Raw genomic sequence first — 22,495 nt, forward strand, 5'->3', positions numbered from 1 at the left:
GGCCATGGGTAAAGTAAGAACAACTGACAATTATTCAGATTTGCTCTGGCTTTGATTAAATGAATAGTTCTGAAAAAAGTCTTACTTTAAAAGATGTACAGCATCTTAGTTTAAAATCTGTGAAATTTAAAACAAAACCATTTTTCTCTGCATTGTTCATACATTTGCAAAGTCAAGCAGCGGTCTGGATTAGCGGTTTGGTTCTGGCCCACAGCTTTATGTTTTCCACATAACTTTCAATTAGAATGTTCTTTTTAACTTCTTCAGTACACTACAACCTTTTCCTTTAACTTGTTTATTCTCATCTCCTCAAGCATCCTCTGTAATAATGGAAAAATCCAGCAGGCTTTGGCAGAGCTTAAAGGGCTAATTAGCAACAATGAAATAAACCAGCAGAGTCTGGTGTTTGACAAGAGTGGGATTAAGAAGACATTTTCCCAGCTGGTAGCGCCGTACAAAAACTCATGCCCTTTCGGTCCGGTGACGGCAACACATCACATCTCCCCTGTGCCTTTTTATATCTTTTCTACATCTCTTCTTGTACATTGCCATAAAGTGTGTCACAGCTGGTTTGTCTCCAGGCAACATGGAAATGTGATCACAAAGTGAGCTGCAGACACCTTCGTGTCTTGTTTGCGTTATGCAATAGCAGTTCAAGTCAAATTAGGTTTTTGTGTCAGACTTTTCTCCTAATGTATCCTGACGTGATTGGATAATAAAAGTCACAATGAAGCGAGAGGAGAGATGTCAGCTTCAAAAAGCTGTCCTGAATTAAAGTGGCTGCATCTGTTTTCTCTGTCAGCTTGGCTAAGAAGGTGTTGAGCTGAAAGTCTAATCCTAATCTAATTAAATCTAATAGGGCCTGATGTAATCCATTTATGTGCGCTGATTGGATTTCTTAGGATGGTGATTGGAGACCTTTGAGTTGTATGCACTAGTGGTTTGTATTTATGAAACACAAGTAACAGTTTGATGGTTATTATTTAGATTGCTCTTATGACTGAGGAGTCTTATTTCTACATCAAAGAAAGCCTTCCTTCAGAACAGATTTCAGTGTGACATGAATTTGAAATGAGAGACACACACTGGAACCAAAGCTTGCCAAACGGCCGACAGCGGGACAATAGGGAAATATTTAACTTCCCGTGCTGTTCTGGAACGTCACCATGGATGCACACAAATGTTCGTTTAAGGTAGCGGGGTATAAATATGCACACACACAGAAAGACTGCACACAAACATGAATGTGGAAAAATACATACATGGACTCACACGTACACAAATGCAGCCAATTGCCAAGACCAATCAGCTGGTGTGACACCATATGTTGCAGTGTTGGCAGCAAATGTTCATTTGAAGGACTACAAACCGGTTAGAAGCTATAAACACAGTCAGGAAATTCCTGCACTAAGGAAAGACACATGCAGTCACTGAAATCTGAGTTCGGTGCTCGAATGTAGGGTGGAGGGTATGAATGCACACACTGCACTTGTGCTTTTGTCTTTTCAAAAATGTACGACAAAAAATTTAAAAAGAAATCTTATGACAGTATTTTAATTTCATATATAATATTAAGCTAAAAATACTGGCACCAGATTTTAAATCTGGCTAGTCCTGAGCTGAGCTGGTGGAGCTGAAGGCTCGCCTCAGGAGCACATAGATCATGGGTCATGTAATGTAAATCTATACAGTGGGAATTTATGTTAAGCTGAAGACTGTGTGACTTTCAGCTCCCAGAATACCACCAGGGCCCCAAAGACCACCTACAAGTTAAGTCAGGCTCCGCTAAGCTTGATGTTGTGTGTAGTAGAGGAGGATGGATCGATCCACTCTCCTCTATCGATATTACTCTAAGTTCAGTATGTACCCCACTATATCTGTTATTATGGAGGTTTTTATTTTTGGGAAACATGCATGCATTTCATTAATGGGCTACAGCACATTTAAGGTTGACCCAAAGTACTTTAGAGCGAGACACATTTAGATCCAGGTCTCCAAAAAAAAAAACCAGTTTCAAAATACATGAAGTGTGTTTTGGTGTGTTAGCTGATTATTATGGAAAGAAAAAAAACCCAGTAGTCATTAAAATGTGAAGAAGTAGAGTCATGCTGGTGAAAGATGATCCTGGGGATCGAAACATCCCTGCTTATAACCAATACTTGTGACAACAGCATGTGTGTTTGCTTTGTTTTTAAAATGGAGGTTTGTACGTGCAGAGATGCTGATTTATTATCTTCTCATTCCCTGTTCTCTCTTCGGAGGAAAGACTCCACTTTATCAGCAGATGGTATCACTTAATATCGTTTTAGCTGTCCAGTTGATATTGGTCCACTTATGGTCACTAAGCAGTGAGGCTCTCCTGCCTTCTGGTGTAGTCGACATTATCTTGCTGGAAGCAGGGAAATAAACTATCCTGTTTGTTTCTCTGTCATAGCACCATCAGGGGCCCTGTTGTGTTTGGGCCGCACAGTGTGCCCAGACACAGTCCTCAGAGGCAACAAAGTTTTTTGTTATGGACCATCTGATAGTATGAGGATCGGCTGGCAATTGCAGTGGTTCATAGTTTGCTTTTTCACAACTCAAAGAGGTACCAGGTACTTGCAGATCAAGTAACATATACCCCCTTTTTCACAGATGGAGTGCCAGTATTGGTGTGTTGCCAGTTATGCTTCAGTCTTTTTAAGAACCAGCCACTAGGTGCTAGGTACTGAAAGATGGGATAATTTCAGTGTGAAGTAATTCATGGCAAACAGAATCTTCCGGCTATGTCTGTGCGTCATTGGTGCACTGACATAACCGGAGGTGATTACCCCTCCCATAGCAACCAGCCGAGTGGTTTCAACATTAGGGCCAGCAGTCTTGTGGTTCGGTGCTGGTGCCAGCTTTTCAAGGAGCTAAAAAGACCAAACAAACAACCAAAGAAACAAACAGAAATGTGTGTGCCTGTCATCTTAAAGATACCCTGCAGTATTTACAGGGGGCCTGCTTCTGAAACCAGATGTAACATCTTCTTGACAGTCACAAAATTATGTTGGAGCAAAATAAAGAACTCCTTATTCACAAACCAAAGATGCCACGGTTATGTTTGGTTGTTTGTTAGTTTATTCTCATACATAAATAACACTTTCCATGAACCAGTCCCTCTGAGTCACAGGGCTCTTAAAAAAACAAAATACTAAAGTCATTCAGTGATGTTCAAAGGTCTTGAGCCACTCTTCATTTATTCAAATTTTGCCAGAGCCAGTAACTTTTTAAACTGGTCCAGACTTTCTGAACGTCTTTTAAAGTCTTTGTTTTTGGTGACTGGCTGGTTCTTCACTCATTTTCATTCCAGTTTTTGTTTTTGTTTTTGTTTGGTATGCCCCTTAGCAGGGACCAATTCAATTCAATTCAATTCAATTCAATTCAATTCAATTCAATTCAATTCAATTCAATTCAATTCAATTCAATTCAATTCAATTATCACCAAATCACACCTCAGGTGTTTTAGAATGTAAAGACCAGTGTTGGTCAAGCTACTTGAAAATAGTAATTAGCTACTAATTACTGATACTTCTCCAAGAAAGGAATCCCATTACTTTACTGATTACTTATTTTCAAAAGTAATTAGTTACTTTATTACTTAGTTACTTAAAAAACATGATACACAACACGAATATGTTATAAATCTATAGACCTTTAAGCCCAACTCTAATTTTTTCTGCATAATTCATCAAAAAACTATCTATAGCAGATGAACAGCATCTGAAACCCAACCCTAATAAATAGAAAAAAAAAATCCAGCTGAGACCTGAGCTGAGAGATGCATCTGGCCCTTTAGTTCCATCCATTTGCTGTTCACTGTATCCTCATCAGAAAGTATTTTGGGAAAACAGTTGCAACAGGGAAACAGAGAAAAGGCAAGAACCTTACAGAGAGATGAATCTAAATTTGAAATTCTTTGGTTCAAATCATGATCAGTATGTATGTAGAACACTGGGATTTGTGATTGTGTCATAACTGATGGAACTATGAACACAGAAAAGATGTTGATTCACCATGCAATACCATATGGAAAGTGTTTGATTGGTAATTGCTTCATTTTTCAGCAATACAATGATTCCAAAGACGCTGCATGTGCATTAAAAGCATACACAGATAGAAAAAACAAAGTGGAACGCTATCAGCCATGGACGGGCCTCCCCAGAGCACGGACTGCAACATTACTGAAGCAGTGTGAGATCATCTTCACAGAAAAGTACTGCATATGTATACAGAATAGAGGCCAAGTTGTCATAGAAAATATAACCATGTAAATTTAGTCTGTGTAAGATTTTCAGCATTTTAACCTATTTAGTTAACCAACCACTCGGTGTGTTGCCATGATACTGCATTGTATCTCTTGCCTTCCCTTTATTTCCTCAGTTCAGGGAGGACGCTCGTGTCGAGGGACTCTCAGATGCCTCCACCCGAGTTCTGAAGGACAGGCAAACATTATGTAATGTCACTGTACAAACAGCACTCTACTGTAAAAGAGCATTCACCTGCATCGCACATACACAGATACGCACAGATTACACAGATTCAGTCAGGCATCTATCCACATGTTCCTTTAAAAACAGTAAATAGGTGAAATGTCACCTAAAACCCTCAAATCTTGCTATACTTAGTTTCAGTAAATTTCCCCTGTAGTGCTTATCACATGAGCCCAAACTTTATATGACTGTGTCCCATTTCTGGCTCTCTCCCCTTATGACTACCCACCATTAAAAAAATACATTAGAAAAAGACTAAATTTGACAGTCTTATGTTTCAGCTAAAGATATTTTGCAGGTTATAGATATTTAAGAGGATCAGTTCACCTTTGCATGTAGGCCTGCAGCACAGCCTTTGTGCATCAGGCCAGATTTAAAGAATCGTGGGTGTCTGTACACGTGTGACACAAACAGACAGATAGACACACAGGCAGCCCGTCTGTCTGTTCTCACAGTCCTGCTTTTTCTTTTTTTGGCAGGAGATGTTGGGTCGGTATCAGCTCAGGCAGCAAAACAAGCTCACCATCTATAAACTCTCTGTGATCATAAGATACACTTGGCACATCTCTCTGTGTAACACACACTCTCAGGACATTGTGTATCTGTGCATGCACATTTGGAATATTCTGCATAGCTGGGCTGTGCTAATGTGCAGTTGCATGTCTGTTTGCACATTACATGAGAAAGCCTGCGTGCAGGCATATGCATATGCCTGCATACTGGGGTTTCACTGTGTTAGTGCCCGTCTGTGCCTCATTTGCAAGCACTATCATTGCATCTGACAGATACAGGGTGTTTGTGTGTACAGGTAATTGCAAACCCGTACCTTAGCCTGTCAGCTATTAGGAAATGTCTGAAACACAGCCCAGGGTGGGCCTCTGGAGCAATAATAAACTGCTTCTGTCCAACAACATGCGTACATCACTGTGTGTGCATCTGTTAGCCTAACCAAAGTAGTGCATCGTTTCTGTTTGTGGGTGAGTGATCACACAGGACACATGTGACTGCCTTTTTGTCAGTTGTGTTATAAACGTTTAGATCTTGTAACAGGGGTAATACGCAGACACACCTAGACAAAGTTTTCACAAGGAAGTGAAAGCAGATATTCACATGTAGAGAAAGGAAGTGCACAGGATGTAAAACATTTAAATTATGTCTCCTACCACTGACTCTTTTCTCAGTTTCACAATTCAAAGAATTATATATGACACCAAAACCTTACAACAGGCCAAAGGTCAGCAGTCGTAAACAGAAGCACAGAGAGGAAGAGGTGGAGATAATAAAACAGTGTTTAATATGGAATTAGCTATATATATATATATATATATATATATATATATATATATATATATATATATATATATATAAATCTGTCACATCAGTCTTGACAAAATCTAATAAAACATTAGAACATCACCACTAAAATTCAGTTTTAAGTTAAATCAGTCTTCAAAGCAAATGTGCTTTCTCAAAGATAAATCAGCGCAGTGTGATATGAGTTGATTTGTGTGGTTTTCCCCACCCAAAACCTTCCAATTGAATTTAAATCATTTCATAAACAGACGCAACAAGAAATTAGATGATTGTGGTGCATTAAACGCAGCTCTACTAAAAGTCTGAGCTATACGAATCAACACCGATTATTAATTTAATAATTTTGGTACATAAACTAAGTGTTAGGTATGGCTCAGCTGAATAAAAATTGTGTGTTTACTCATAACTGTTATTAAGTGAATATTAAATACAGCTGGAGACGGTATGAAAATAGTCATTTCTACACCACCTGCCATATCAATGCAATTTACATATATAGTAGAAGCATAAAAGTTTGATTACCAGGCGATTAAATCAGATGTTATTTCTGCTGAGATGTTTGACTGCCTGCTAACCCCGCAGCTAACCCAGATGATGCAGACAGCATGCGGCTCTAATATAGTCCAGTCTGAACAATCTTTATAAATCAAGAAGCATTTGAAGCAATGAACTAACTCACCTTACCCTAACTCACTCTAAACATTCAGAATGAGCAGTACAGAAGGAAGATAGCCTCAAAGATATTTACCATCAGCTGACAGTGACCAGTTTTGGGGGTATTTGCAAAATTTTCTTTAATAAAAGCAACAGTACAACACTATGAAAATGCTCCACTACAATTTAAAATCCTGAACACAATTCATTAAAATGTGTGAGCATTATTTGGCTGTTTTTATAAAGTAAAATATCAAAATTAAAAGTAACTATTCTACAGTAACTATTCTAATAGTGCACATGCATAACTGTGCTGCATTTTCAAGAGCAGGCGTGAGCCATGTCATGAAGACTTTATGCTGAGAAAGAGCTCTAAAGAGGTGGAGAGCGTTGCTGGAGAAGTACAGAGAAGGTCAGGAGGAATGCACTGAGTCTTTGTGGCTTTAGAAAAAGTATATCATAGAGTGGCAAAAGAGGAACTGTGGTACTGCATGAGAAAGTCAGAAGTGGCAGAGAAGTATATGAGGGTGGTGCAGGACGGCAGTGAGACAATGTGGAGAGATGTGAGGTTGAAATGACAGATGAGGTCACAGTGAGGGTAGAATCAAATCAGGGATTGGCTTCTTGTTTGCTAAAGATGTTTGATAGATTGAAAGATGAAATCAGGTATCGGTCTCTATAACTATGATGTTTGCAGATGACATTCTGATCTGTAGTGAGACCAGGGAGCAAGTGGAAGAGACCCTGAATAGGTGGAGTTATGACCTGGAGAGAAGAAGAGTGAAGGTCAGTAGAAGCGAGACAGAATAATGTGTGTCAATGAGAGACAGAGGTGTAACAGAGGAGATACAAGGAGCAAGGCCAACCATCCAAACCAATGGTGCAAAAGAGATGCGAAGAAGACAGTGGAGATGGGTGGAGTGTGTGAAGACTAGTGTCATGGGTGATATGTAACAGAAGGATAGCAGCAAGAATAAAAGGCAAGGTTCGCAAGATAGTAGTGGGAACTGCTATGAAGTTTGAAAACAGTGACACTGAGAAAAAGACAGGAGGCAGAGCTGACGTTAAAGATGGCAGAATTTAGCTCTGGACAAGATCAGAAGTGAGTACATCAGAAGGAGACAAATTTAGGGCGGAAAGGCTGAGATGGTTTGGACATATGCACAGGGGGGTTGTGGACAAGGGATGATGAATAGCAGGCAGAAGGGAAAGAAAGTGTTGCATTTTGCTGCTGTAGAACTCTTTTGAAATAATATATTAGATTTGTTCTCTTATGTGCGGATCTGGAAGTGCTCGATAAAGCTTTCACATCAAACCCACCATGGTAAGAGTTGATAGTCGTCCCTCATCTCTTTTCTGTGAAAGAAGGTGAGCGCTAAGCATTATTAAAAGCTACTTCACACAACACAATAACAACAATTACCTGTTGAGATAATAAAAGTTTAAGTGGAAGTTGGCTAAAAATAAGCAAAGGAATAGTTGACCTGGTTTTGCTAGCTGTTAGCATAGTTAGCGGGCTGCCTGACATGCTTGTATTTATGCAGCTGGAGTTTGTAACTCCAGTCTCCTGCAGCAGGGTTTTGTGTGAGTAGGTGCAATCTGTCAAGAGCTGCTCCTACCATCTTGGAAATAAAACTTCAATGGTCCTTATCTGAATAATTATATTGGCTCGACCAATGCTACAAATACACAAATGACAGGTAGGAACAAAAGAAATTTCATTTTCCCTCTTAGACGTCAGTGTTCCATCAAAATTATTTTAAGTTTATATTTTAAAAATAAAAATCATTTGAAACTGTTGCTTTACAGATTAACCTTATTTTATGAAATAAAAAGTACATATATGTTAGGTACCATATATACTATATACTGTATATAAATGATCAACATGCTGTTTATTCCTCAAAGTAAAGCTAATGAACTGATGACTGGAATTTGGATTTTTTTCCAGCAGTGGAAACTTGTCTGGTAGCCAAAATAAGTCTATTGATGTTTCATTTGTGATGTCATGTACACAGTGCTTCAGACTTGGGTCTGGACTTGGAGGAGCTTAAAGATATAGTCCTCCATACTGGATGTTATACCGGTTGTAAGTAAACATGTACTCCCTGACTGCTTGGCAGTGGCTTGTGGAGGTTGCTAGCTGTCATTGGGTTAAATTTGTTGCACTGTCATGCCTCCAAAATGCCAGAAAAGCATTTTGGGGTTAGTGAGGCAAGCGTGGTGGCCTGTTAGTGACCAAAGAAAGCACAAGGAGGTTTTAGCTACAGCACCAACTAGAGCAGCAACGTACACCAACCACTTGCCAACCAGTCTGGGAATGCACATTTTCCCCTTGCAACTGGTGACTGTATCACATCCAAGATGGTCGACAACTCTTGAAAAATATGCATATGCTGTCATGAGAGAAACCTCTGTTGGATATCGAGACTCCGACTTGCCTCATTTTGTGAAATGCAGTTCTAGATACCAAGATGGTGATGACAAAAAGCTTGGTGTAACACTTCACACTGGGACTTAACAAACAGATGGCTACACTCATGTTTTACGTGCCGACTGTGGTGGCTGTGTGCAAAAACATACATAAACATAAGGCACTCTTACCCAAACATTTAGAGCTCAGTCGCATAGTATCTAAGGTAATCATGACACCAACAGTATCGTTAACATTTTGGACACGCACCAAAAAAAGGATGCCTCCACACGCTAATCTTCCAATACCTAAATTGGAAACGGGTCAAACTTCACAAACACACTTGGACACATCCACAGTTTGTTTTCATGTGTGAGGGGAAAGAAGTGTGTATGAGTGCTTTGAGGCAGCAAAGCTGATTGTATTTCCTCTCCAGCAGCTGATACTGTAGCTGCTGTGACCAGCTGCAGCTGTCACTATGTGTCACATGCACCCACCCCACCTGCACGTGCCCTTTAACTTGAATGCATACGTGACAGCGGAGTCTTCATGAATAACCTGGATGACTGAATAAGCACAAAAAGCTCCTGTCTCAGAGGTTAGTTTAAAAGGATAAAGGTGCAGCACAGTGAAAATCACATTTCCTCAATGTCATTTTACTGGTCAGCCTAAGAGGATTTGGAGGAGGAATTTCCACAGTTGTGGAAATTTCGTGTATAATATTTTAGACATGCTTGGTCAGCAGCATGTAACTGAGTTGTATTTTCCACTGGCTACTTGAAAAGCATCGTTGTTTCAGTGAATGCTAAGGCTAAGACAAAGCTAGGAAGGACCGGTTTAGCAGTGTTTTATTTATTTTATCTAAGGAATAAATACAGTGACATTAAAATACACCCAGATTTCCCCGTAGCCTGTAACTGCATGCTAACGGCACATCATCATCATATATATATATATATATATATTTTCTTTCTTTCTTTCTTTCTCACTTACTGTAGCCTCATGTTTTGGTGCTTTATTGTAGGGTTCATATGTATCAACTGGATATAATTCATGATCTCCTCTTTCCCATGTCACTGACAAAAAAGTTCCTTTAAAAACAGAAAATGGGGAGCAATTTTCAGTCAGTATGTTATTTGTTTTTTTGTTTAAGTTTCTGTATGTGGTTAAAAAGTGTGATTTCAAAAGTACAGAGAAAATTTCTTTATAAAATTTTACACTAAAACTCTTTTTTATAGTGTAATGTAAGATTTATCAAGTCGGTTTCAGCATAGCTGGACTGGCCATCGGGCATACCGGGCATTTGCCCGGTGGGCCGCTGGCGATTTTTTGTTTTTATGGGCCGATCGATTTTTTTATTTTTTTTTGGAAGGGTATAAATAATGAAAGGTGTTGGATTGGCCAATTGGTCATGATCGACTCTGGGCTGGACCAATTACAGCCGAGGAGGTCGGATGCACCCTCCCCCTTGTTTAGCAATCTTATAGACGAACTAAAGAAAATGGAGAACAAAAAAAGGAAAGGAGGTGCAGAAAAAATTAGGCCCAAAAGAAACAAGCCCTTCAGGCAGACGCTGCCAAATGTGTAAAAATAACTGAATTGTTTGGCGGTAGCTATGGCATAGCTTCCACAGATTTAGCAACATCAGCAAGTGGTGGAGGCCAGCAGGTGGATAAGGGAAAGGGGAGGCAAGAGGAGGAGAGACCCGAGGCGGCCGCCGGTCATAGTGGCAGAGGAACTGAACTTCAGGTAAGAAGTTATGACCTGCTGTCTATCTGTGTCAGATATAAACCAAGTTTAGTTGTAGTTTGTTTTCGTTGTGCTGACTTTTTACAGTCGCTTAGAATAACTGGTACTGCGTACTAGCTAGCATGACAGAGTTTATATACTGCTGGGCGGGTGCTATGAAGTTACTGATAGTAAATTTTATTTTATGCTTAAGGTTAGTTTCTCAAACTCCTCAAAATCTTAACAAATTGTGCCAATCCTTACATGTTGCACCAGGCTGATTTATCATCAAAAGTGGAGAAGTCTGTGACAGAGGAGACAGAAGAGCAGCAGAGAGAGATGGAGCAAGAGAGAGAAATATAAGAGCAGGGGAGAGAGATGGAGATGGAGAGATGACTTTGTCATCCATGAGGGATGCATTTGACATATGTTTCACATATTATAGCCCAACAAGTTACTTATAGCAATTTAAATACGAGCAATCAGTTTTTGGCAAATACCGGAAATCAGTTTTTGGCAGACAATCACCTTTTGGCACAACACCGGCTATTCTTCTTGCCATTTTTTGTGTTTCTTTTCATCGCTGTGTAACTGAGTTCAATTGAAAGCCTGCATGCGCTAGTACCTCTTGCCACAAGTTCCCAGAATCCTTTGCGGTTTTACCCCTGAATGACGTCACATTTTTGGTGGGCCGGTCTCTAGTCAAAATGCCCGGGCCGATTTCTTGTCCCAGTCCAGCCCTGGGTTTCAGTAAGTTCAGTTATCATCAAAAGGCATACTTCAGTTATTCTACCTGTTTTATTTCCCATAACTTAATGAACTTGAACCCCAATGCAAAAAACAACACCCACCTGAAAGGTAATCCAAATTTCAACAGTACATTAAGAAGATTCTGTGGCTGTTTCGAGCTTTGCATTGCAAAAATACTCATTTTCACATACTGTAAACATACTGTACACTGAGACAGATACATGCAGGCGATATTTACAGTAACTGACATTGTTCAAGAGTATTTAAAAAAAAAAATCACATATCAAATAATTATTTGTGCACATAAAAGATGAACAAGAGAGATCATTTTCAGTCTGACTTGCTCTGCTTTGTATTTGGACAAATTTATTATCATCACTTTGAATTTAGGAAATGGTGAAATAAAGACTAATCCAAACAAATTTTTTGTTTCTGCAAAGCTTCTGCTGAGAGCAATGTATAAAGTAAGCACTTAAAATATGTGTAACCTGATTGGTATGTTTTTACAGGGAGTGTAACAGACAATGTTATTGAACCAGATCCAACTACATAAAAAAAGATCTCCCAGCTCTTGTGACAGAGTGCACCGTTCGTACTTATAACAGAGCAAAAGCAGACAGGATAAAAGGAAAGCGTGGGTTCATGGTGTTGTTGGTGGAGGGACAAAGTGGGGGATAAGGGAATACGTGATGAAAGGAAGCCAACACATGGGGAGGACACTCATGACAGTCACAAGTTTGGGTCTCACATGTTTATCTGATACACAGTTATACACCACCAAATAACTACAGACCAGTTGTGAGTTTTGTTAGAAGGAATGAAGAAAACAGGCAAACTGCGAGCCTTAAAATATACTCCCTGTTTCAAATAAAACCTTTGGCCACTGGGCAAACATGTAGTTTCTTATCTCAGTCCTGTTGGGTTCTGGTTCACGGAGAGTTTATCTTGATATTATACATAAACTTTGGTTTCTGAGAAAAAAAAGTTTATTTTAACTGCAAATATTATTTAAATTTCACATTTAATCCTTTGTGGAACAATGTAAGAAACCACCGTTTTTGACTTAAAATGCTCCATTACTGTGGCAGCTTTTCAAGACAGGTAGTCCTCATCTGGTATTTTGATGGTATTTTGCAAGAACACATTATGTTCTGTCAAAACACTTTTACTTATTCTAAAATTCATTTTTACCCTTCAGCTGTATAAACCTGATTGAGTATTATCGTAACCCTGGAAAGTGGGCGGGCAAGGTAGACACTCAAGTTTGTGATGGAGATAACTCGAGAACGAGGCGACGCAGGATATTCAAATTGATAAAAATCTCGAACGAGTCATAATCTCAGTGACCTTGACCTCAAGGTCAGAGGTCAAGTTTTCAGGAAATCTTGTGAATGAGATAACTCGAGAACAAGGCAATGTAGGATTTTGACGTAAATAAATATTAGCTTTGGGAGGTGTAGAGGTACATCTACTGATGCGAATCTTATTTATCCCACCTGATAACTCAGTGGCTGTTAATGATCAACAGTAGTTGAAAGTCCAAACGTTTAAGTCTTTAATGTTCTGACTCTGCACCTAGAGAGCATTCAGTGCTCTCCAGTACATTCTAATGCTGCTGTGCTGCACTCTTATTATGAGGACAATGATCTTTTTGACAATGTGCAGTGATTTGAAGCAGCAACCTTCTCGCCGACGGCTCACTCCTCTTCTGTTTTTAAGCAACAGGTAATCTCATGACTTTAGTCGAGGAGCATTTTGGAATGAAGTAGCATGCATGATATTTTAGTACTCTTAAAACATGTTTTATTTGGTACCAATATCATCCCTGTAGTAATTCCAATTTCAGGAAGTTGATAATGTTTGATGTCACTTTGTGAGTTTTTTTTCAAGGTGCTGCTTTGCAAACTTTTCCTGTGTTTATAGCTCGTGAACCAAAAAACTGCCCTTTTTTCGTTAAATAAGCTACAGCATGATGCCTTCGTGATCGAGACAAACTTCATACCTGTTTGAAAGGAGACACTGCTGAATATGGTTTGCCCATGTAGCTGCCTTCTTGATTCACGCCATTATGAGGAAAAATCAGACCCCGGATCATAAATAAAAACGCTTATAAAAGACCAAAAGGTTGAGTTACTCAACTCTCAAACACAAACATTATTAACTTCAACAAATCGGTGCTTACTGCACACACAATGGGAATCCTAATGCTCTAATTGGTCAAGCTATTGAACTCAGACTGTCCTTACAGCTCCAGGTGGCAGAACGGTTTGCCTGCCCGTTGGTCAAGGATCCTGGAGCTACATCTAAAACTTGCTCAGAGCAAGAAGATGGAGGAGCCAGATTCAGTGAGCTGCCTTGAATTGAACTCTCCACACTGCCCTTCCATCTAGAATGCTGAATGTCAAGTTCTGTAACATCAGTAAGAGCTGAGTTCCCATTCAGCCTTTGTGGGGGATAACCGCTGTTCTCGCTGCATAGTCCCAATAGTCTCCTTATGCTCCACTGTCTTCCCTTACTCCTCAAACGGAGTATCTCCTGGAAGGCGTGCCTGAAATCGGGGCTGCGACAGTAGATGAGAGGGTTGAAGGCTGAGTTGGAATATCCAAGCCAATTGAGGAGTCTAAAGGGTACCTCAATGTTGTCCAGGCTGAGTATGTTTCTGAGGATGTTGAGGATGAAGAATGGTAGCCAACACAGTGTGAAAGTTCCCATGATGATACCCAGAGTTTTTACAGCTTTATGCTCTTTAAGAGAAAACTTAAGACGCTTTGTGGCGGAATGTTTTCCGTCCCCTTTGTCTGTCCTCAATCTGCTCTCTTTCCCCTTTTCTTCTTTACCAGTGTCCATACTTGGGTTCTGCATATTTAGACTATCGTCTCCTGCTTCTTCTCCCACCTCAGTTCCTGTCCTGCTTTGATTTAATGCAGGGCTATCATCAGGATAAGCAAACTGTGAAGCGCAATGCAAGTTATACATATGTCTTTCCCTTCCTCGGATCTTCTCCAGCTGTTTCTGAGCCTCCTGGAACACGCGGGTGTACAGGAAAATCATCACCACCAGTGGCAGGTAGAATGATACAATTGAAGAAGTCACTGCGTATGCCGTGTTCGTGTTGAACTCACAGCAGTTTTCATCTTCCAAACATCTGAGAGCTCTGTGATCATGTGACACCGACATCTTCAGATGTATGGGTAGGAAGGAGATGAGGGAGGCCACCACCCAAACTGCGAGCACCACTGCAACAGCTCGACCCCTGGTTATCAGCAGGAGACAAAAGAGTGCGCAGAGAAGTGAAGAACGTTGCAAACAGTAGACGTGAGTGACAACACAGAGATAATTTCTTAGTTAAATATTATGTTGGCTGTCCAAAAATGTAAAAGAGCTCTAAAAGCAACATAATAGCCACGACTACATTCTAAATTAACTACAGCTAAGCCCAGGATCTAGCTCAGGCAGGTAACATGAGCTGCACTGCGTCATGCAGAGATAACATGCCTCATTCTTCTCATTCTCCCCATGTCATATGCCAAATACACTCTTTTTCAGTTTGGTGGTCTACTTAAGCTTCCGTTTAAATTTTATATGTAACGTATTTGTGGGTAGTTATGAGTTTGGGGTCTGGTTAACTATATTCTGCTAAATATGTCCTTCTGATTCATTCTGATTTAATATGGCTAATCGCTAAGATAATGGCTTTTCTTCTTTACTGTTACCTACATTATACATGTATTAATTTGATGAATTTGAGTCAGATATAATAATGGTAAAAAAAGAAAAATGAAGTACGGCATCTATAATTTCTAAGGTTTTACATATCGGGATTAATTTTTTTAAACACTGTCTAGTCTTTATCATCATGTCTTAAAATGAGGTAACTATAACTTGAGATGAACAACAACACATGACATGTTGCACCGTGTCATTATTTCTGCAATAAAAACAAAGCTAATATGTGGAAGCAGTGTGTAAAAAAAAAAACAAAAAAACCCATGAATTATTTGCTTGCAGAACAACCTTGAGCAGCAATAACTTGAAATAGTCTTTCTCTGTGTGTCTTTATCAGTCTCTCACATCATTGTGGGGGAATTATGACTCATTCGTCTTTACAGAGGTGTTTCCGTTCATCAGTGTGAGCAGGTTTTCATTTACTCAAAGCTCTCTTAAGGTCTTAAGTTCTCTTACACACAGAATTTCAATCAGCTAGAAGTCTGGACAGTAACTGGATCTGACTGAGTTAGAACATCTTTTCTTTTTGAGTCATTCTGCTGAAGATTGCCTGCTGTGCTTGTGATCATTGTCGTGTTGCATGATTGAATTTGACCTAAAATACTTTGGTACACAGAGTTCATGATCGACTCGCTGACTGCAAGGTGCAAAAAGTGGGCTTGAGATTTTGCATGAGGTGCTTGTGTTAATATGCTGTGTTTGGCTTTCACCAAACGTGGCGCTGCACAATATAGCCAAAAATCTCCACTTTGGTTTCATGTGTCCAAAGGACTTTGTTCCAGAAGTCTTGTGGTTTGTTCAAATGCAACTTTGCAAACCGAAGCTGTGCTGCTATGCTCTTTTTCAAGAGAAGAGGCTTTCTCCTGGCAACTCGGCCAAAATAAGCCATGGTTGTTCAGTCTTTTTTTAATTGTACCATCACAAACTTCAACATTTAACATGCTAACTGAGGCCTGCAGAGTCTGAGATGTAGCTCTTGGGTATTTTGCAGTTTCTTTGAGCACTGCACGGTCTGACAGGAGGAATTTGCTGAGGAGTCGACTCATTGGAAGATTAGCAGCTGTCTCGAATGTTTTTCACTCGTGAATACTTTTTCTCAGTTTAGAATGATGGATTTCAAATTGTTTAAAAATGGCCTTATAACCCCGTTCATAAAATCACTGCTGATGTTTTTTCTTCTTCGCATTGTGTTAACACACACCTGGATGTTCCTGACCAGCAAACGGCCAAAACATCTGCTTTTATTGAGGCGCTTACACATTTATTGAAGTGCATTTGATTAGCAGCACCTGGCTGCTACCTACCCTGTTAATCCCAACGGAAGCAGTAAGGAAGTATTCAGTTTTTCACACACTGCTTCTGCGATCAGGCATTAATTTTGTATAATAAATAGTCACACAGTGTAATACGTCCAATGTATTGTTGTTCATTTAAAGTTTTATTTAACTAATTTTAAGACCTGCTAACGATTATTTTAATGTTACTATATCTATATTTTACCACAACTGTATTTGAGAATCAGAATATCTTTATTGTCATTGTAACAAATACAATAAAATCAAGTGCGCTGCCTGCGGCACTGAAGAGAACAAAAATAAATATTAGCAAGAATAAATATGACTTTGAAGGTTGTAACCCCAAATGTCCAGCCTCAAGCGAAAAGTCAGGGGTACAGAAAGCTCATGTCTTTGAAACTCTACACCTCTAGATTTTTTTTCAACCTTAAATGCAATCTGCACTCCCGAGCTGACTTTAACCCAAGCTGTATCAGACTTTGCACAGGGGTATAAAAGGGAACATCAATATTTTCACGTGTTTAGCTGCAATCCTGAACATCCATAAGCAGACTTTGATGTGAGCAAAAAGTAGAGTTTCCTTTTTTAAGTGGTTTAAAGTTAGATTATTTAACCTTTATTAAAGTCTTATAGAAACAACTCTTCAGAGAGGAGGCTATAGCCACACTTCAAGGAAAACTGTCACTAATGCCCTGATTAAAAGTCTCATATTTTCCAGTATGTTGCACCTCTGGTTGTACCGCAGCAAGTGTCAACAGTGTTTGCCTTTAACAGGAGACAGAAAGCACCTGATGTGACATCACTGGTTGGGTTTAACAAAGTGTGCAACATCTTGGAAAGTTTGAAAATGTAGAGATATTTGCAGTAGCAGCTTGATCTAACCTCATGCTACATACTAGCCAAGCTACATCTCTTTTGTACCTGGTGAGCAGCGTTGGGTAGCGGAGCGGCGAGGTGATGGCAAGGTAGCGGTCCAGTGCGATCACACAAAGCGTTTCGATGCTGGCAGTCACGCACAGCACATCGGTCGCTGTCCAGAAATCACACATGAAATTTCCGAACTGCCAGACTCCCCGCAGGATGGAGATAGAGCCAAAGGGGACCACAACCACACCCATGATGAGGTCAGCAACAGCCAGTGAGGCAATGAAAAGATTGGTGACAGTCTGGAGCCGCTGAAACCGCAGGATGGCGGTAATCACCAACACGTTTCCTGTGTAGAAGAAAGCAAACTGTATTCGAAACTATAAACTGGATCAATTGTAAAAGCGCATTTTAAATACAAGCCGTCGTCTGATTGAACCGAAAGAGTCACAACTTACCGAAAACTATAGCCAGGACCAGAATGACCATAGCAACACCAAGCAGCACGAGTTCTGCATCACTGTACTCTGGTCTAGAAGAATTGAAGACCTGGGTGAAGTTACTGTGCTGTGAATGGTTAGTCTGTGCTAACACAGTACTCACACCTCCCATGATCTACAGTGAAAACACACAAAAACACAGCTTTGGTCACAAAAGATAAAGACACATAAACTGATTGTTTTGCATGCATGATCAATTTAGTAGGGAAGACGTTTAAAAGGTATACAAGAGATTGGACAGCTTGTATTTGTTCCTTGGTATGCCTCTGTGTTTGTCATGCTTTTAGCAGTTTGTGCAGCAGCTTATGCGATTTGTATGTTTTTTTTGGTGTAGCCTCAGTCCACAGGATCAGCATTTGGCTGCAACTAGTCCACACACACTTCCTAGTGGGGTGTTATCTGCTCGGGCTCCGATGCTTTTTGAATAAGATTACATGTGACCCTTTGATCTGTTTGGCCTTCTTTAACAAATAAGGGTATTCCTTTTTTTACACCATTAATGCCATTAAAACAAAAAAGCAAATGCCAGTGCTGGTAAAAGCAAGAGGATGGCTCCTGCAACACGTGTAAATGAAGACACTAAATGCCCTTGTTATGTAATAGTGCTTAGATAAGTAAATGCACAGACAGATGATTGTGCTCCTAAAGTGCCATTAACACACACAGGAGTATATTTAAGCTGTTTGTATTCCAACAGATCATTCTTTCTGCCAGAATGATCAAAGAATGAAAAGATATCAAACGTTGAGCAGTATTTGATGAAAAATAGCTTTCACAGAAGTCTGTGCATGAGAGCTAGCCTGCTTTTTATCTTATCGAAACATACATACTGTGTATATGTGTTCACAGAGGAAGTTATATGTTCCTCTATATTGTCATGATTTAAACGTATCCTCCCCAGTGACAACATACGTCCTGTGATATAATGTCATGTATCAGCATCCAACTTCATGTTTTTCTTGCCTTGTGTTGCTATAACCTCCCTTTTTCTGTCAACACATAAAAAGGGAGATTTTTAGTTTTCATTTTTTTAAAACTGATACTGAATACTGCAGTGACAGAAAACAGGAGAAAAGTGAGCAGCAAACTTTTACAGGAAGTAAAAGTCCTTGTCCAAACCACTAGGCCATCAGGACTTCCTCTACACACTAATCTTAGTGCCATGGTACAGAGTGTACACTTTCGATTCAGGGTGTTACTAAGCACAAATAACTGATGCTGAGGAAGAGCAAGGCTTGTGAAATACTATATAGGCTCCAGGAGCCCATATACTGGTGTTTGCAAAGGAGCAGTGCACTGCAAAGCAACAACAGGCAGCTTAAATAAATAATCCCCACATTGCTATGATACTTTATAGATATATTCCAGTGATACATTAAAAAATACATAACAATAAAGCTTTGGCATCAGTTGCATTTATTCCTCAATGTTATTTCTAGTCATGTTCCAGCATAAATAGTAATAATAAAAACAAGACTGAATATAAATGCTCTTCCACAGCAGGCATCTAACTGACAGCAGACACATGGCGATCCTTGTTTGCGCTTCTGATGTAGATCCCTGTCGGGGGATGGTACGTTGTATAAGTTATCCTGTCTGGACAGTCCATGAGTAGTAGACAGATACTAAATGTCTACTACTTATGGACTGTTTGCCCTTCACAGGTGGCATTTGACTTATTTTTGCTTTTCTCCAATATGTGCAATTAAGAGAAGAACACATCTATGTCTTAATGCTAATCATAAGGTTGTTTGGCCAACTGGATCTTCTGTGTGCATTTGCACTTAGATGCATGCGAATGTTGGCTTTATTCCAATGCAGTCCAAACACTCACAACACATGTTAATTGGCAGCAGTAAAGAGGTGCATTGATTCACGAGTGTTTACCCAGTTCTCCCATGGTCAATGACCAAAGTGTTGAATTTTGGGATGCTTTTTAAATGTCGGGCGATTGTTGTTTTTATGACAGTCATCCTGTAAGTGGCATAATCGTCTAAACATGAAAGTTAAATGGTGTCATTACTTTGCAAGTGCGAGGCACCGCACGTTAATTTGGAGAGCAGGTATGCTGTCAATCATGCCGTCTGCGTCCACAGCAGCATGTTTGTGCGAACATTCGTCATGGCTTGGAAAACTTCCCTAAGTCAGCACATTAACATTTTAGTAAATACGAACTAAAAGTGCAGAGAAAATGATGGATCTGCTGGAAAGGTAAGTGCAGACTCCTTTTAAAAATAGCATTTTCATTAACTATGCTTTGAAATGAGTTCTGTTAGACAATAATGTGTGTGATTGTGCGCTACACACACAAAAATCAGACTTTCATGTACTTGTTAATTCATTTATGTTTACATGATGTGACAGTCGCTGTTGTTTTTCTCACAACACCAGTCACTTACCCTGTTACTCTTTGCCCTAATGACCCCTGCACTACCCCTGCAGAGGGGATCAGTACTCCAGGAGGTGGTTGCACACATTAATACCAAGTCAAACTTGGAAAACTGACTCCAATCGCCTCCCTAACCAAAACTGTTTAAACAGCCGAGACCGAATCAAACACAAAAGATTTACTGAGACGTAAAAGTCTCAATATTTAGGCTGAGGGAGCATGGTGATAGTAAGTACACTGAGCACTTAACACACAAAAGCGCTTGCACAAATATAAGCATGAAGCTGCAAGTGTGGAAAATACACAGAGAGAGCGAACACCCAGCTTTTGTTGTCATCGGTAAAATAAAGAGATGGAAAAGTCCAAAAAATCACAGAGAGTGGTGCTTCCACCCGTGACAAATAGGTTGCCCTCAAGATTTGCACTTTGTAAAACAGACTTTTATTTTCAGGTGTTCTTTAATTGTTACCTCCAGACTTTGTCCTCTTCTTCAGTCCAGTGATTTCATACTCCAGAAGCTTTTAAATCCACCACACAAAGATTCATAATAAAGTGTCTGCCAGCAGCTTTTTCTTCATTTTTTGCTGAGTTGTTAATTTCAGGAGTTAGTGTGCGACTGACATGCACAGACAAACACACACACACGCGCGTGCTCTGTCTCGCTCCCTGTTTCTGTTCCCACACATGTATAAACACTTTCAGGTCTCAAGCACACTTGCCCCTTTGAAGCAGCTGAGTCTGTCAGCCTTTTTATAAGCAAGCCACGATGACATCACAGCAGGATCGTAGCCTATCAGAGGACAAGGAATGGCTTTTGCTATATATCATATGTCTGCAATGCACTGACAGCCGGACAGCACCCAGTGCTCTCTGGGAAACCTTAGGGTTTTAACATTTATTTATTCAGGGCAGCTTTTCTGAGCTTCTTTTCAGCACCACCCTCCTCACATTCTCACATAGGAGGTGCCAAACAAAACCACAGACTTCTGTATTTGGCTGCTCTTTAGCTGTACTTCTGCACCACAGCAGTGCAAAACATAACAGCAACACTATTCAAACTGAATATGGCGTTATACTGTATTCCCATAACCTGCGCATTCAGTATCAGTATGAGGATATAATAAGAATCACTTTGCATGCTCAGACAGAAAGTCAAGGCTAAACATCCATTCACCAGTCTCGTGTTGAATTAAACCTTAAATTGGATTATTTCTTTGTTCCAAACTGCAGGGCTGATTTTAATATTTATTATTTTATATTAAAATGTTTAATACAATGTGGACTACATGAAGTCTCATTAAAACAAACTTAGAGACAGTGGATGTGGGAAATACAGTGTTTTATTATGTAATTTTGAATTTTCTAAACGACATCACTTCACGAGTTATTTCCTTGATTTCTCTACCACTACACAGTCCTGTGAAAAACTAAGTGCGCATCTTGATTCAGTAGCTGGTAGAATGACTTTATCCGTCTTTCATATGCTTGTGGGGGACTTTTGGCACACTCTTCATTGCAGTGTTGGTTCAGTTCATTGAGCTTTCGTTTACACCACAAGGTCCCCAGATGATGTGGCTGCAAAATATCATTATCTCTCCACCACCATTGTTTGAGGTGCAGAAATACTGGGTTTGGTTTTGCCAAACGGGGTGCTGTGAAATATAGCCAAAGATCTTCGCTTTGGTATGAACTAACGACACTTTAACCATGCTGCTATGTTCTTTTTAGAGACAGGAGGCTTTCTCCTGGCTGCCCTTCCAATGAATCCAGGTTTGTTACGTCTTTTTCTAATTGTGTTTTAACTTTTAACATGCTTCCTGAGGCCTGTGAGGTTTGAAATGTAGCGCTCGTTTTGTTGTTGTTGTTGTTGTTGTTTTTATCTCCCTGAACATTGCATGGTCCCAGCAAATTCACCTTGAGGAGATGTATGTAGGGATGCCAGTTGTGTGTTACCACACACTGAACGCTCCAGACCATCAAACTGCCAAAATCTCAGTGTTTATAGAGGTGCTCACACTTGCTGATGATCAATGAATCAGATTTCATTAGCAGCACTTGGCTGACACTTACCAACTTAATTCATAAGGAAGCACTGAGGGTGTACTTACTTTTTCACTGGGCTGCATACAGTTGAACTGTATTCATAATGAAAACGACCCACAATAGAACATGAACTTTGCTGCTTCATATTTGTGCATTAGTGTTTCTCATTTCACTGATCCATCACAGCACAGACAAGTCACTACTGGTCACATATAAACAAAACACTGCGATTACTCTTTTGCCAAAAAACATATATATTTTTTAAAGCGTTCAAGGTAAGTCTCCATAAGTTTGCAAAGCTGTTG

At 39.8% G+C, this 22,495-nt stretch overlaps 1 protein-coding gene across 1 annotated transcript; it reads right to left on the reverse strand.

Annotated features, from left to right (window-relative positions):
- Positions 1–11,402: 11,402 nt before the first annotated feature.
- LOC146379360 (beta-2 adrenergic receptor-like) lies at positions 11,403–20,989 on the reverse strand. The gene is made up of 4 exons (XM_084940575.1): positions 20,617–20,989; positions 17,717–17,873; positions 17,316–17,607; positions 11,403–14,626 (listed from the first exon to the last, which is right to left on the reverse strand). Exons 2-4 carry the CDS (start codon positions 17,868–17,870, stop codon positions 13,591–13,593), a joined length of 1,482 nt encoding a protein of 493 aa, XP_084796701.1. The 5' UTR covers positions 17,871–17,873; positions 20,617–20,989; the 3' UTR covers positions 11,403–13,590.
- Positions 20,990–22,495: the final 1,506 nt, after the last annotated feature.

Source organism: Perissodus microlepis, chromosome 10 (genome assembly GCF_051167445.1).
Source record: "Perissodus microlepis isolate ML-2025 ecotype Zambia chromosome 10, ASM5116744v1, whole genome shotgun sequence".
In the NCBI taxonomy this organism is placed as follows: Eukaryota; Metazoa; Chordata; class Actinopteri; order Cichliformes; family Cichlidae; genus Perissodus; species Perissodus microlepis.

Coding starts and splice junctions, on each gene's coding strand:
- LOC146379360 (XM_084940575.1), bottom strand. CDS start 17,870: ATGGGAGGTGTGAGTACTGTGTTAGCACAGACTAACCATTCACAGCAC. Junction 17,608..17,716: donor GGTCCTGGCTATAGTTTTCG/GTAAGTTGTGAC, acceptor TCTTCTACACAG/GAAACGTGTTGGTGATTACC. Junction 14,627..17,315: donor TACCCAACGCTGCTCACCAG/GTACAAAAGAGA, acceptor GCTGATAACCAG/GGGTCGAGCTGTTGCAGTGG.